Consider the following 12,287-nt stretch of genomic DNA (forward strand, 5'->3'; position numbering starts at 1 on the left):
AAATTTAGAGAAATAATTAGTTTGATCATTTTAAGATTGTGTTTACAAATCATCTTCCAGTTTGGCTGTGTAGTTTAACATTGTTGCATTTGTGTCTTCTAAATTCTCTACCCCCCCCCCCCCCCCACCCCTCCCTCCCCCCCCACCCACCACTACTATTATTATTATATACAATAAATAATAATGTGTAAACCAATTCTAAAATACTAAATGAATAAAATATATATATTATATTTTTTTTTTCACAAAAATTTTTGGGGAAACAATTTAGTTTATCTGAATTGTGTTGTATTGTCATTAAGTTTATGCAATTCGTACAGTAAACATATTAAGTATACCACAATAACTATTACCTTGTTTAGGTAGAATTAGACCAATAGGGTTAGGCGAGAGAGCTTCAATAAGATACCAAATCATACCATTGAACAGATATTTAACAGCCTGCATTTGTACTAAGTCAGAGATACAGAGTGAAATCTCGTTATCGATATTCTTCAGGTTTATTCTGCAAAATGACACATAAATATATCTTGTAATAATCATTTTTGATAAGTAGACATATATGGATTGCATATTATATTCTGATTTGACACCAATGTTAATATAGGGACAATGCAATGCTAACAATAAGGTTGTATAGTCTTTTCAACCCTTTCTCCTGCCTATATGTGGAAATACAGTTGCAAGAAAAAGTATGTGAACCCTTTGGAATGATATGGATTTCTGCACAAATTGGTCATAAAATGCGATCTGATAAGCATCTAAGTCACAACAATAGACAATCACAGTCTGCTTAAACTAATAACACACAAAGAATGAAATGTTGCCATGTTTTTATTGAACACACCATGTAAACACTCACAGTGCAGGTGAACAAAGTATGTGAACCCTTGGATTTAATAACTGGTTGAACCTCCTTTGGCAGCAATAACTTCAACCAAACATTTCCTGTAGTTGCAGATCAGACGTGCACAATTGTCAGGAGTAATTCTTGACCATTCCTCTTTACAGAACTGTTTCAGTTCAGCAATATTCTTGGGATGTCTGGTGTGAATCGCTTTCTTGAGGTCATGCCACAGCATCTCAATCGGGTTGAGGTCAGGACTCTGACTGGGCCACTTCAGAAGGCGTATTTTCTTCTGTTTTAAGCCATTCTGTTGTTGATTTACTTCTATGCTTTTGGTCATTGTCTTGTTGCAACACCCATCTTCTGTTGAGCTTCAGCTGGTAGACAGATGGCCTTAAGTTCTCCTGCAAAATGTCTTGGTAAACTTGGGAATTCATTTTTCCTTCGATGATGGCAATCCGTCCAGGCTCTGATGCAGCAAAGCAGCCCCAAACCATGATGCCCCCACCACCATACTTCACAGTTGGGATGAGGTTTTGATGTTGGTGTGCTGTGCCTCTTTTTCGCCACACATAGTGTTGTGTGTTTCTTCCAAACAACTCAACTTTGGTTTCATCTGTCCACAGAATATTTTGCCAGTACTGCTGTGGAACATCCAGGTGCTCTTGTGCAAACTGTAAACGTGCAGCAATGTTTTGTTTGGACAGCAGTGACTTCCTCTGTGGTATCCTCCCATGAAATCCATTTTTGTTTAGTGTTTTACGTATTGTAGATTCGCTAAAAGGGATGTTAGCATTTGCCAGTGACTTTTGTAAGTCTTTAGTTGACACTCTAGGATTCTTCTTCACCTCATTGAGCAGTCTGCACTGTGCTCTTGCAGTCATCTTTACAGGACGGCCACTCCTAGAGAGTAGCAGCAGTGCTGAACTTTCTCCATTTATAGACAATTTGTCTTACCGCGGACTGATGAACAGCAAGGCTTTTGGAGATACTTTTATAACCCTTTCCAGCTTTATGCAAGTCAACAATTCTTAATTGTAGGTCTTCTGAGAGCTCTTTTGTGCGAGGCATCATTCACATCAGGCAATGCTTCTTGTGAAAAGCATACCCAGAACTGGTGTGTGTTTTTTATAGCGCAGGGCAGCTGTAACCAACACCCCCAATCTCATCTCATTGATTGGACTCCAGTTGGCTGACATCTCACTCCAATTAGCTCTTGGAGATGTCATTAGTCTAGGGGTTCACATACTTTTCCACCTGCACTGTGAATGTTTACATGGTGTGTTCAATAAAAACATGGCAACATTTAAATCTTTGTGTGTTATTAGTTTAACCCCTTAAGGACTGAGCCAAATGTACAAGTTGTGAACAGAACAAAACGTAAACAAAACCTGGCATTTGCGCTATATGTCTGTCCAACCGTAATTCACCTCTTTCATATTTCCCCCCCCCCTCCCCCTTATTATATATCATTTTATTCAGGGGAAACATGGCTTTCATTTAATATCAAATATTTAGCTATGAAACATAATTTAATATGAAAAAAATGGGAGAAATTAAGAATTTTTTTTATTTTCTTAGTTCTACATGACATTTTAAATGTCAATGTCATAATACTGTTTGCGTTTACTGCAATAAAATACACATATTTGTATTCAGCAAAGTCTCACATGTAAAACAGTACCCCCTGTGTACAGGTTTTATGGTGTTTTGGGAAGTTTCAGGGTCAAATATAGTGTGTTACATATGAAATTGAAATTTGCAAGATTGGTTACGTTGCCTTTGTGACTGTATAGTAGCCCAGGAAATAAATTTACACCCATAATGGCATACCATTTACAATAGTATACAACCCAAGGTATTGCAAATGGGGTATGTCCAGTCTTTTTAGTAGCCATTTTGTCACAAACACTGGCCAAAGTTAGCGTTAGTATTTGTTTGTGTGTGAAAAATGCAAAAAAACGCCAATTTTGGCCAGTGATTGTGACTAAGTGGCTACTAAAAAAGACTGGACATACCCCATTTGCAATACCTTGGGTTGTCTACTATTGCAAATGTTGTGCCATCATAGGGGTAATTTTCATTCTTGGGCTACCATAGGGTCACAAAGGCAACTTAAGCAATCTGGCGTATTTTAATGTGAAAAAAAATGAAACACAAGCCTTATATGTGACGCTGTAACTTTTGAAAACACCATAAAACCTGTACATGAGGGGTACTGTTGTACTCGGGAGACTTCACTGAATACAAATATTTGTGTTTCTAAACAGTAAAAAGTATTGCAGCAATAATATCGTCCGTGTAAGTGCTGTTTGTGCGTTAAAAATGCAAAAAACTTCACTTTTACTGGCGATATCATCGTTGTAATACATTTTACTGTTTTGAAACACTAATATTTGTGTTCAGCGAAGTCTCCCGAGTAAAACAGTACCCCCCATGTACAGGTTTTATGGTGTCTTGGAAAGTTATAGGGTTAAATATAGTGCTAGCAAATTAAATTCCCTATACTTTCGGCATGGGTTGTCAGGCAGGTCCCGCTAATTGTAATTAATTAGGATACCTAATTATGTAAAAATATTACATAAATATATGTGTAGAATTAATATATGTATATATATATATATATATATATATATATATACATATGTGTATATATATATACTTGTATATATATATATATATATATAATTTTTTTAAATATTTTTATTTATATATAGGTATATATATAGTGATATATACGTATATATTTCTGTATATAGATATATATATTATTTCGTTCTACGTGTATTTTGATATAAATATATATATATTAATATCACAATACAGTTAGAACGAAATAAAACACATCTATATATTTTTTAATAATTTATTTTTAATTATTTTTTTAATTAAATTTTTTTACGTATTTAAATTTATTTTATATTATATAAATATATATATAACAATAATTATATATATATTTAATCAGAAGAAAAAAAAAACGGAGGGCGTACAATTACGCCCGGCGGCGTTTAGAGCCACTTAAAAAAGGACGTAATTGTACGCCCCCCGGTCTTAAGGGGTTAAGCAGACTGTGATTGTCTATTGTTGTGACTTAGATGATGATCAGATCACATTTTATGACCAATTTGAGAAGAAATCCATATCATTCCAAAGGGTTCACATACTTTTTCTTGCAACTGTAGTATGATCCATTTAAAATGTCTTTACTGTTTGGAGGAGAGTGTAGATTACATTTTCAGCACATTTTCATGCTTTAAATGATGCTTTTGGCAGAGAAAATAGTTCCCTTTAAGGCTGGTAATCATTCCTTGAGTATAAATGAGGGTGAGTGAGGCTTTACAGACTAGAGTTTCTTCCCCCAAAATGCATGAAAGTTCATACTCAATTTGTGAAGTAAAGTGGTATATCTAGACCATGCAGATGGTCCTTATTTTCACGTGACTTGCTTTCCTCCACGGTATTTGAAGTTCATACAATCATTTTACATTGCTGATAATTGATAATTATGGTAGTCTATAAACGCTAAAATATTAGACATTATCCTTGGGTTTTTAGTGAGTTTTGCATTTTGTATACCTTACTTCTAAAATGACATTAGTTGGAGGACCATGCCAATGAAGGCTATCAATGGTTTTGAATTTCTTCTATATGTTATTTGTATGATCATGAATTGATCAACATCCAAGTTTTAATCGCTATAACACTTCACAGTTTCACGAGTAGAAGCATTTATCTTTTTCTATGTCATTGAAGTGTAAACTCTTAATTGAGAGAGAAGAAAACTGGAATATCTGAATCTAATGTCTCTTAAAGTAAAGACAAGTATCCTAGATAATGACAAACTTTACAACAGTGAGAGTGGATGTAAGTTAATGTGTTAAATGGCAATAAAAGTAAAATTTTATATAATTGTTTTGTTATTTTGCATCAGAACCGCTTTATTTATAGGATCTAGATAATTGTTAAACTACATTTTAGATTAAATGTATGCGGGGAATACAGATAAATCAGAATGGTTCACAGCCCTTTGTATATTTATATTTTCCTTAATTATGAGAACTTGTGTTTGTATTATGTATGCATTCCATTTGTGAACATTTCCGTCTGAAACTCCATTTATGTGGAGTTTTGGATTGGACGTCTTTCATTCAGACAAATCAAAAGGCTGTGAAAATGGGTCAATATTTGCACTACAAAATATATACATAATATAAATATTTATTGGCACATGTTTGAGCCATTTGGTTCACGGATCAAGTAGATCAAGAAAAAGTAACCACTGCATTTTGTTTTGTTTCTTCAAAGTTTTTACTTACTGTGAGATTTGTTTCACAGAATCAGAAAAATAACATGATGCAGCTATGACATTGGTAGCCTCTGTTGGAATTACACAAAGTCCTCCTTCGTTCATTATTTCTGTGAGACACATAAAAAGATAATATTTAAACAAAAGTATTATTATTATTACACAACTATCTAACAATTTCCACTGTTCTACATTCTAAAGAAAATGGTATAATAAAATGCAGTTCTTCAGACAGAGTTTAACAGATACAACAAATTGGGAAAGTCCAATAGAAATAAAATAGATGAAGATAAGAGAAATATGTGTTACCTGGAGAGGCAATATAATGACATTAGTAATGAGTGGAATTATTTTAGGACTCTTTAACCCCTTAAGAACACATGACATGTGTGACATGTCATGATTCCTTTTTATTCCAGAAGTTTGGTCCTTAAGGGGTTAAAGAGATGCCTATTATGGGGACATGTCACACTAAAGGGTTCGATATAGAGCAGGGGTTCACAGGGTAATGGAATCTGGTTGGATTAAATCTTAAAATGTGAAAAGGAAGAGGACGTGATAAGAGAGGTAGACCGTCTCATGACAGAAAAAAGCAGAAGGGTCAGCTTTAGAGGGAAACTGTCACTTCCCATGATTTCACTGTTCTCTTTACTATATGGTGCCCCTTTGGAGGTGACCGCATGAACACATAAATTGAAGAGAGTCTCTGGAGGCAGTTTAGCAGTAAGTATTGCCAACATTGGTGTTTCAGACAACTTTACTAATACTAAGTAAAAATGACTTAGTCTTAGTAAATAAGGGAGATTCACTTAGGGCTCCCACCCTCCGCTTAAGGATGGGGGATGGAGTCAATAGGTCTCCCCATTTATTCCATAGGGCCCCCACCCGCCGATTATCAGTAGGGCCTTAGTAGGACACTAGGTCCCCTGTTTAGTCTAATTTAGTATTTTTTTAAAGCATTGAGCAGCCACTGGCTGCCACCGGCAGCTCACTGTGTGCAACATGGTGAGTAAGGGCAGAAGGGATATTTTAATCTCCCTCATGCTAGTATGAGGGTCATATTGACCTCTATAGAGTGAGAAGGGCATGAGGGGTATAGAAATTGGCAGGAAGCACAGCGCCCCCTCTGCTTCTATTTTTGCATATCGTAGTCGGTAGCTCCTTTCTTGTAATAAACTAAACAAATGAACAAAGACCGAATTAAATTCCAGTTTTCGTTCGTTCTTTTAAATTTCTATTCATTTGACTATCGGTGGGGCCCAGGTGGGACACTAGGTCCCCGGTTTAGTCTAGTTTAGTTTTTTTTTTCACTGTTTAGTATTAGTAGACATGCCCCTTCTCGTAACATGGCGAGTAAGGGCAGAAAGAAAAGTTTAATCTCCCTTGTGCTAATATGAGGGTCATGTTGACCCCTATAGAGTAAGAAGGGCATGAGGGGTATAGAAATTGGCAGGAAGCACAGCGCCCCTTCTGCTTCTATTTTTGCATATCAGGAGGAGCCTTGTAATAAACTAAACAAACGAACAAAGGCTGAATTAATTTCCAGACTTTGTTCTTTGAAATTTCTATTAATTTGTCTTTCTGATGTATAAACTAATAGCAGAAATCCCCCGTCTGAATTTTGGACAATAGCGCATGCCAACTGGACATACGCGGGAATTTCACTGTGCTATCTAGTATGGGCAGATGACTTGTCCCCACTATTATCTGCCCACAGTAAGATAACGCCACCTAGGACCAAGATCAAGGCATGAAAATAGAGGCATTTGGGGGTGACTAAGGGACAATCAAATGTAGTGGAGTCGGGAGGGGGGTTAAAAAAAAATGGATGTAGCTATGACAGTGCCACTTTAAAGTAACAACACATATATCATATATAAAGAAATATATCAATATGTTACACAAATTATCAAAATATACAAAAATAAATGTATATCTTATTATATTGTAAATATTGCTTAGACCTCTAAAGAAAAACATGACGATTTTCTTTGCATTTTAAAAAGCTTATCAGCAATTTAACCATCAACAACATAAAGAAATGGTCTTTACTCTCCAATGGTCTTTACTCTCCATGCTGTTCCTTTTCACATATACACACTGACTCATACACACACAGATACAAACTGACAAGCACACTCACTTACAGACACACTCTCAATGGCAGACACACACTCTCACTGATTTTAAAAACTCACTGACAGTCACACTGACACACACACTCTCGATAGACAATCTCACTGATTTGAAACACACTCACTGAGAGACACATTGACACATACTCTCACTGATTAGAAATACACTCACTGACAGACACACACACACACACACACACACTGACAGATACACATACACTGATAGACCCACACATGCACTAACAGACAGAGGCACACACATTGACAGATACACATACACTGGATAACGTCTCGCGCTATGTGTGGTGAGGGTATTTGCAGGACCATAATTCTTTGGTTGTGATGTTTGCGGGGATACCGTGGATCTCAACATTGTTGCATCGGTATTGGTCCTCCAGAGCTGACATTTGCTGTGAGAGGTTGTGTTGGGCCTGTTGTATCTGGTGCACTGAGCTTTGCACATTGGAAAGGCCGACATTCACCTCCACAATGTCCATCTCCGCGGCCCGCAGTCGATCGTTGGTATTTTGTATATCCATCTTGAGGACTGCTAATTCTGAGGTGAGCATTTTGTAAAGGTCTTGCAAAAGGACCTTCAGGACGTGTTTTGTTGTGGGAGCTGATTCCTCTGGGGGATCAACGCAGTCTGTTTGTATGTTGTGGGATTCATACCGCTCTTGCTGCTCAGGATGTGTAGGTATTTCTCCTGCAGTCAGGGCCTCCGCCGACGTCAGCACAGGCCGCGCTGGTCTTTGGAGCATGGCTCCTATGTCCCTGCCCTCTGCTGGGGTTCCAGGTTTCTGGGATCTGCATCCCATAGCTGACATATGTTTCGGTATCTCAGGCTGTGAGCTGCCCTTGTGGTCAAGGATATATTCCAGGTCAGGCAGGATCCGCGTGAGGCAGGCTCAAGGCCTATGTCTCCGTTTGGGCGCTTTAGAATTTAGAAAGAAGGGAATCTATCGATACAGCTGTGGCCCCTGATTCTCTTGGCGGGTCATGGGAGTTTGGATCGGGTATTGGAAAGAAGATTGAGGCGAAATTGAGAAACAGTACTTGGGAGTCACTGTGTATGGCGTCTAGTTAGCTTGGGTGCTGGCTCCGCCCCCCCCATGGTTTTATGTTTTAATCCAGCCTCCCTACCTATTTTGAGAGCTGTTGTGGGTCCTCTCCTTGGGATCCAGGATGGGCTGCTGCAATCTGTCAGTTCTTTACACTCCTCCTTAGAGTACTGTTTAGTGTTGCTGTGGCCAGAGTGATGTCCTATTCCTGCTCCAGACATCACCAAGAGGGCGCGCGAGGAAGCAGTGTGGGTAACCTGGAATTCCAGCATCCTCCTACCACCTGTGTATTTCGGCAGAGTAAGTACCTGCCATCCAGGCAAACTTTGCCCTGCGACCAGCCACCAACAGCCTGCTTCTCGTGGCTCCCCCCAGGTATTTGCAACTGGGGCTCCTGTACTTATGCCATTGCTCTCAGTTAAATATTCCCCAGGCATGCAGTAGCACCTTCTTAATATTTTTTTAGTCAATCTGTGTTTTATTGCGGCATATTAGATGGGATACAGAAGAGAGAAAAGGATAATGTACGGTTTGTTCACAGGATGGGGTTAATACATCGTTAGCATTAGGTGGATACATTTCCTTGTTTAGTAATGCCACATTTTTTTGTTTGTTAAGTCGATTAACGAAAACTTATATAAAGCATTTTGAAGGTAAGCAAACAACGGTTATGTTAAGTTACTACCATAATACTGCAGCCACGTTTGGAGCCTTGCAGTCAATGTAGATACAGTGCAAATACAGTCATGCTATTCACCTGGACATTAGTTAATACGTTGGAATCAGGGCCAGACTGGCCCACCGGGATACCGGGAAATTTCCCGGTGGGCCGCGGCATCTGGGGGCTGCGCAGGTATGTGCCACTGGGTGGCCGGTACGGTGGCACACTTAGAGGGGGCCAGCCGTGCTCCACGCTGGAGCAGACGGGGTGCAGCCTCGCCAGCACTCTTAATGCTGAGGACTGAAGGAGGAGGGAGCATGTCTCTCTACCATGCTCCCTCGCGGTTCCCACAATTCACAGCAGCAGCTGCTGTGAATTGTGGGAACCGCGAGGGAGCATGGTAGAGAGACATGCTCCCTCCTCCTTCAGTCCTCAGCATTAAGAGTGTCGCCGGACCGGCGAGGCTGCAGCCCGGCAGCTCCAGCGTGGAGCACGGCCGGCCCCCCTGACTCCTCTCGGGTGAAGGGGGGTGGAGTAGGAGAAAGGGCAGAAAGAGAGAGAGAAAATAACACAGAAAGAGAGAGAAAGAGACACAGAAAGGTGAGAAAGAGACACAGAAAGAGAGAGAGAAAGAGACACAGAAAGAGAGAGAGAGAAAGAGACACAGAAAGAGAGAGAGAGAGAAAGAGACACAGAAAGAGAGAGAGAGAGAAAGAGACACAGAAAGAGAAAGAGACACAGAAAGAGAAAGAGACACAGAGAGAGAAAGAGACACAGAGAGAGAAAGAGACACAGCGAGAGAGAGAAAGAGACACAGCGAGAGAGAGAAAGAGACACAGCGAGAGAGAGAGAAAGAGACACAGCGAGAGAGAGAAAGAGACACAGCGAGAGAGAGAAAGAGACACAGAAAGAGAAAGAGACACAGAAAGAGAAAGAGACACAGAGAGAGAAAGAGACACAGAGAGAGAAAGAGACACAGCGAGAGAGAGAAAGAGACACAGCGAGAGAGAGAAAGAGACACAGCGAGAGAGAGAGAAAGAGACACAGCGAGAGAGAGAAAGAGACACAGCGAGAGAGAGAAAGAGACACAGAAAGAGAGAGAAAGAGACACAGAAAGAGAGAGAAAGAGACACAGAAAGAGAGAGAAAGAGACACAGAAAGAGCGAGAAAGGTGAGAAAGGGACACGAGAGAGAAAGAAAGAGAGAGACACAAGAGAGAGAAAGAGACACAAGAGAGAGAAAGAGACACAAGAGAGAGAAAGAAAGAGAGAGACACGAGAGAGAGAGAAAGAGACACAAGAGAGAGAAAGAGATAGATATATATAAATAATTATGCCTTTAATATTTACACATATATTAATGTACATTTATATATGCATAATACACAGAGAAATGTCATTGATATGTACTATATGTAATGAGCAGATATTGGCCTCTTGTTGCTAGGTGCATACTCCAGCAAAATAACATATTGAAAGTGAAGAGCGCACCCACATGACTTCAAAATAAACAAGAGAACGTCAGTTTTTCACAGTTGTGCCCTACATACATTCACCATTTCAGTCCCATTACCAAGCTTCCCTTAATATGTCATGGTAGTTGGACTGAAACATTGATTACATGCAAAGGCACGTCTGCTTAAAATAAATCTGCACTCTTTTTTTTTTTAGGCCTATATGTGCTTTTTTTCCACATGGAGTAATAATTTTTAATTTTAAGTTCTCTTTTCTAACTCTGTATCTGCACACTGTGCTGGCGCGACGCATTATGGGGCTGGTAAATATTTTTTTTCCAGGGCTGCTTTTAATTCCCAGTCCGGCCCTGGTTGGAATCGTCTGAGTGCAGCATGTTTAGAAACTTGTTAGATAGCTATTCAGTGCGAAGCAACCTGCTGATACCCTATGTAGATAGTAAACATGCGATTTCAAGGTAACTAACAAAATATGCGTAAATGTAGCTGTGCAGAATAGCCATATCTGCGGCTTATGAACCCTCATTATGTATCATTTCAAGAGTAACGATGCCTTATTTTTTAAGTTTAAACTGTAGCATGGAAATTCAGGCTATGGATTATAAGATCCAGTATGTAGCATGCTGAATTAACAGTGCATGAACTAATCTTAATATTCCAACAGTATAATACCGAGTAGGTTAAACCATGAGTCAACTGGTGTGCCTTTGCCAATCCTTAGGGTAGTTTATAACAAGCTATTGCGTTATGATTATTTAACTGCTGCATATTGATACAAATCAGTCACAAGCAAGAGTGGGTTGAGACATTGCATGACAATGAAAGTAGCACAGGTGTGTGGTATAGTGTGGAAGCATGCTGCGGCACTATAGTGGTTTGTGAGGATGGAGCTGTACTATCCGAGTCTGCTGTGATGGACGTTCTCGGGTTCAGGCTGGTGTGTCGATATATGTGTGCGGTGGTAAGCTGTTGTGACCGCCATGCAGGTGGCGAGGGTAGTGTTGGTCTTATGTGTGGTGCCTGCGAACAGCCAGCTGTGCCGGGTGAGTGTACTCCCTTGGTAGGAATGAAGTATGTGTTGCTTATGGCTGGGTCTGCTAGTACATTTTGCCCACAGTGAGAGTGAGTAACAAAAAGGTCAGCATAGTTAGAGTATGTTAAGTGAGGAAATCAAGCATGCTAGGCAATATGGCCTGGCCAGTATTTGCAGTACAAGCTGAGGATACAGCTGACCTGTGAGAATTTAACCAACACCAAAGTAATCAAACGTAAGCAATCCCAACAGTAAGGCAAGCAGTATTAGCATTGAAGATATTGCAATTGTGCAGTGATACACTAGGACGTCGGGTATACAGTGCTCACTTGAGATATGATAGGCATGTTTTAACTGGTTTGGCTAGCTGTTGATGTAGGCAATGCTAGAGCATAATACTTGCGTATCAATGGACCCCTTGGGGTCTTGCCAAGCCAGGCAACTGAGATATTGGTTTGCAACGCTCCCAGTCCAAAGTCCCAGCTAAGTACCAGTGAGGTCGCCAGGCAGAAACTGGCATGTCCAATTGTGTCTGTAGTTGTATTCAGCCCACTCCACATGGTGCGCTTCTCCGGCGGTGAGGTCGGCTGATTCGCTCCAGTGCCGTGGTGTCACTGCGTCCAGGGGCCACCTGTCTTCTGCCTGAGGCCTTAGTGGGTGCTCTTGCCCAGTTGCCATTGATCCCATCACCAGGATCGTGGGCACAGGGATCTGCCGGAGCCCGGTCTCCCTGGGTGTATGGCAGGCTATGGAGGATTTCCTCCTGGTGA

At 40.1% G+C, this 12,287-nt stretch overlaps 1 protein-coding gene across 2 annotated transcripts in view; it reads right to left on the bottom strand.

Annotated features, from left to right (window-relative positions):
* The window catches only part of LOC134572196 (uncharacterized), a 107,667-nt gene that overhangs the window by 22,250 nt on the left and 73,130 nt on the right, over positions 1-12,287 (bottom strand). For both annotated transcript variants that reach the window (XM_063431005.1, XM_063431004.1), the window contains 2 exons: positions 5,167-5,266; positions 354-505 (listed from right to left, as the gene is read on the bottom strand). In XM_063431005.1, the coding sequence (XP_063287075.1) occupies positions 354-505; positions 5,167-5,266 (252 nt within the window). The remainder of the gene's footprint in view (positions 1-353; positions 506-5,166; positions 5,267-12,287) is intronic.

This window comes from Pelobates fuscus, chromosome 9, assembly GCF_036172605.1.
Source record: "Pelobates fuscus isolate aPelFus1 chromosome 9, aPelFus1.pri, whole genome shotgun sequence".
Lineage (NCBI taxonomy): Eukaryota > Metazoa > Chordata > Amphibia > Anura > Pelobatidae > Pelobates > Pelobates fuscus.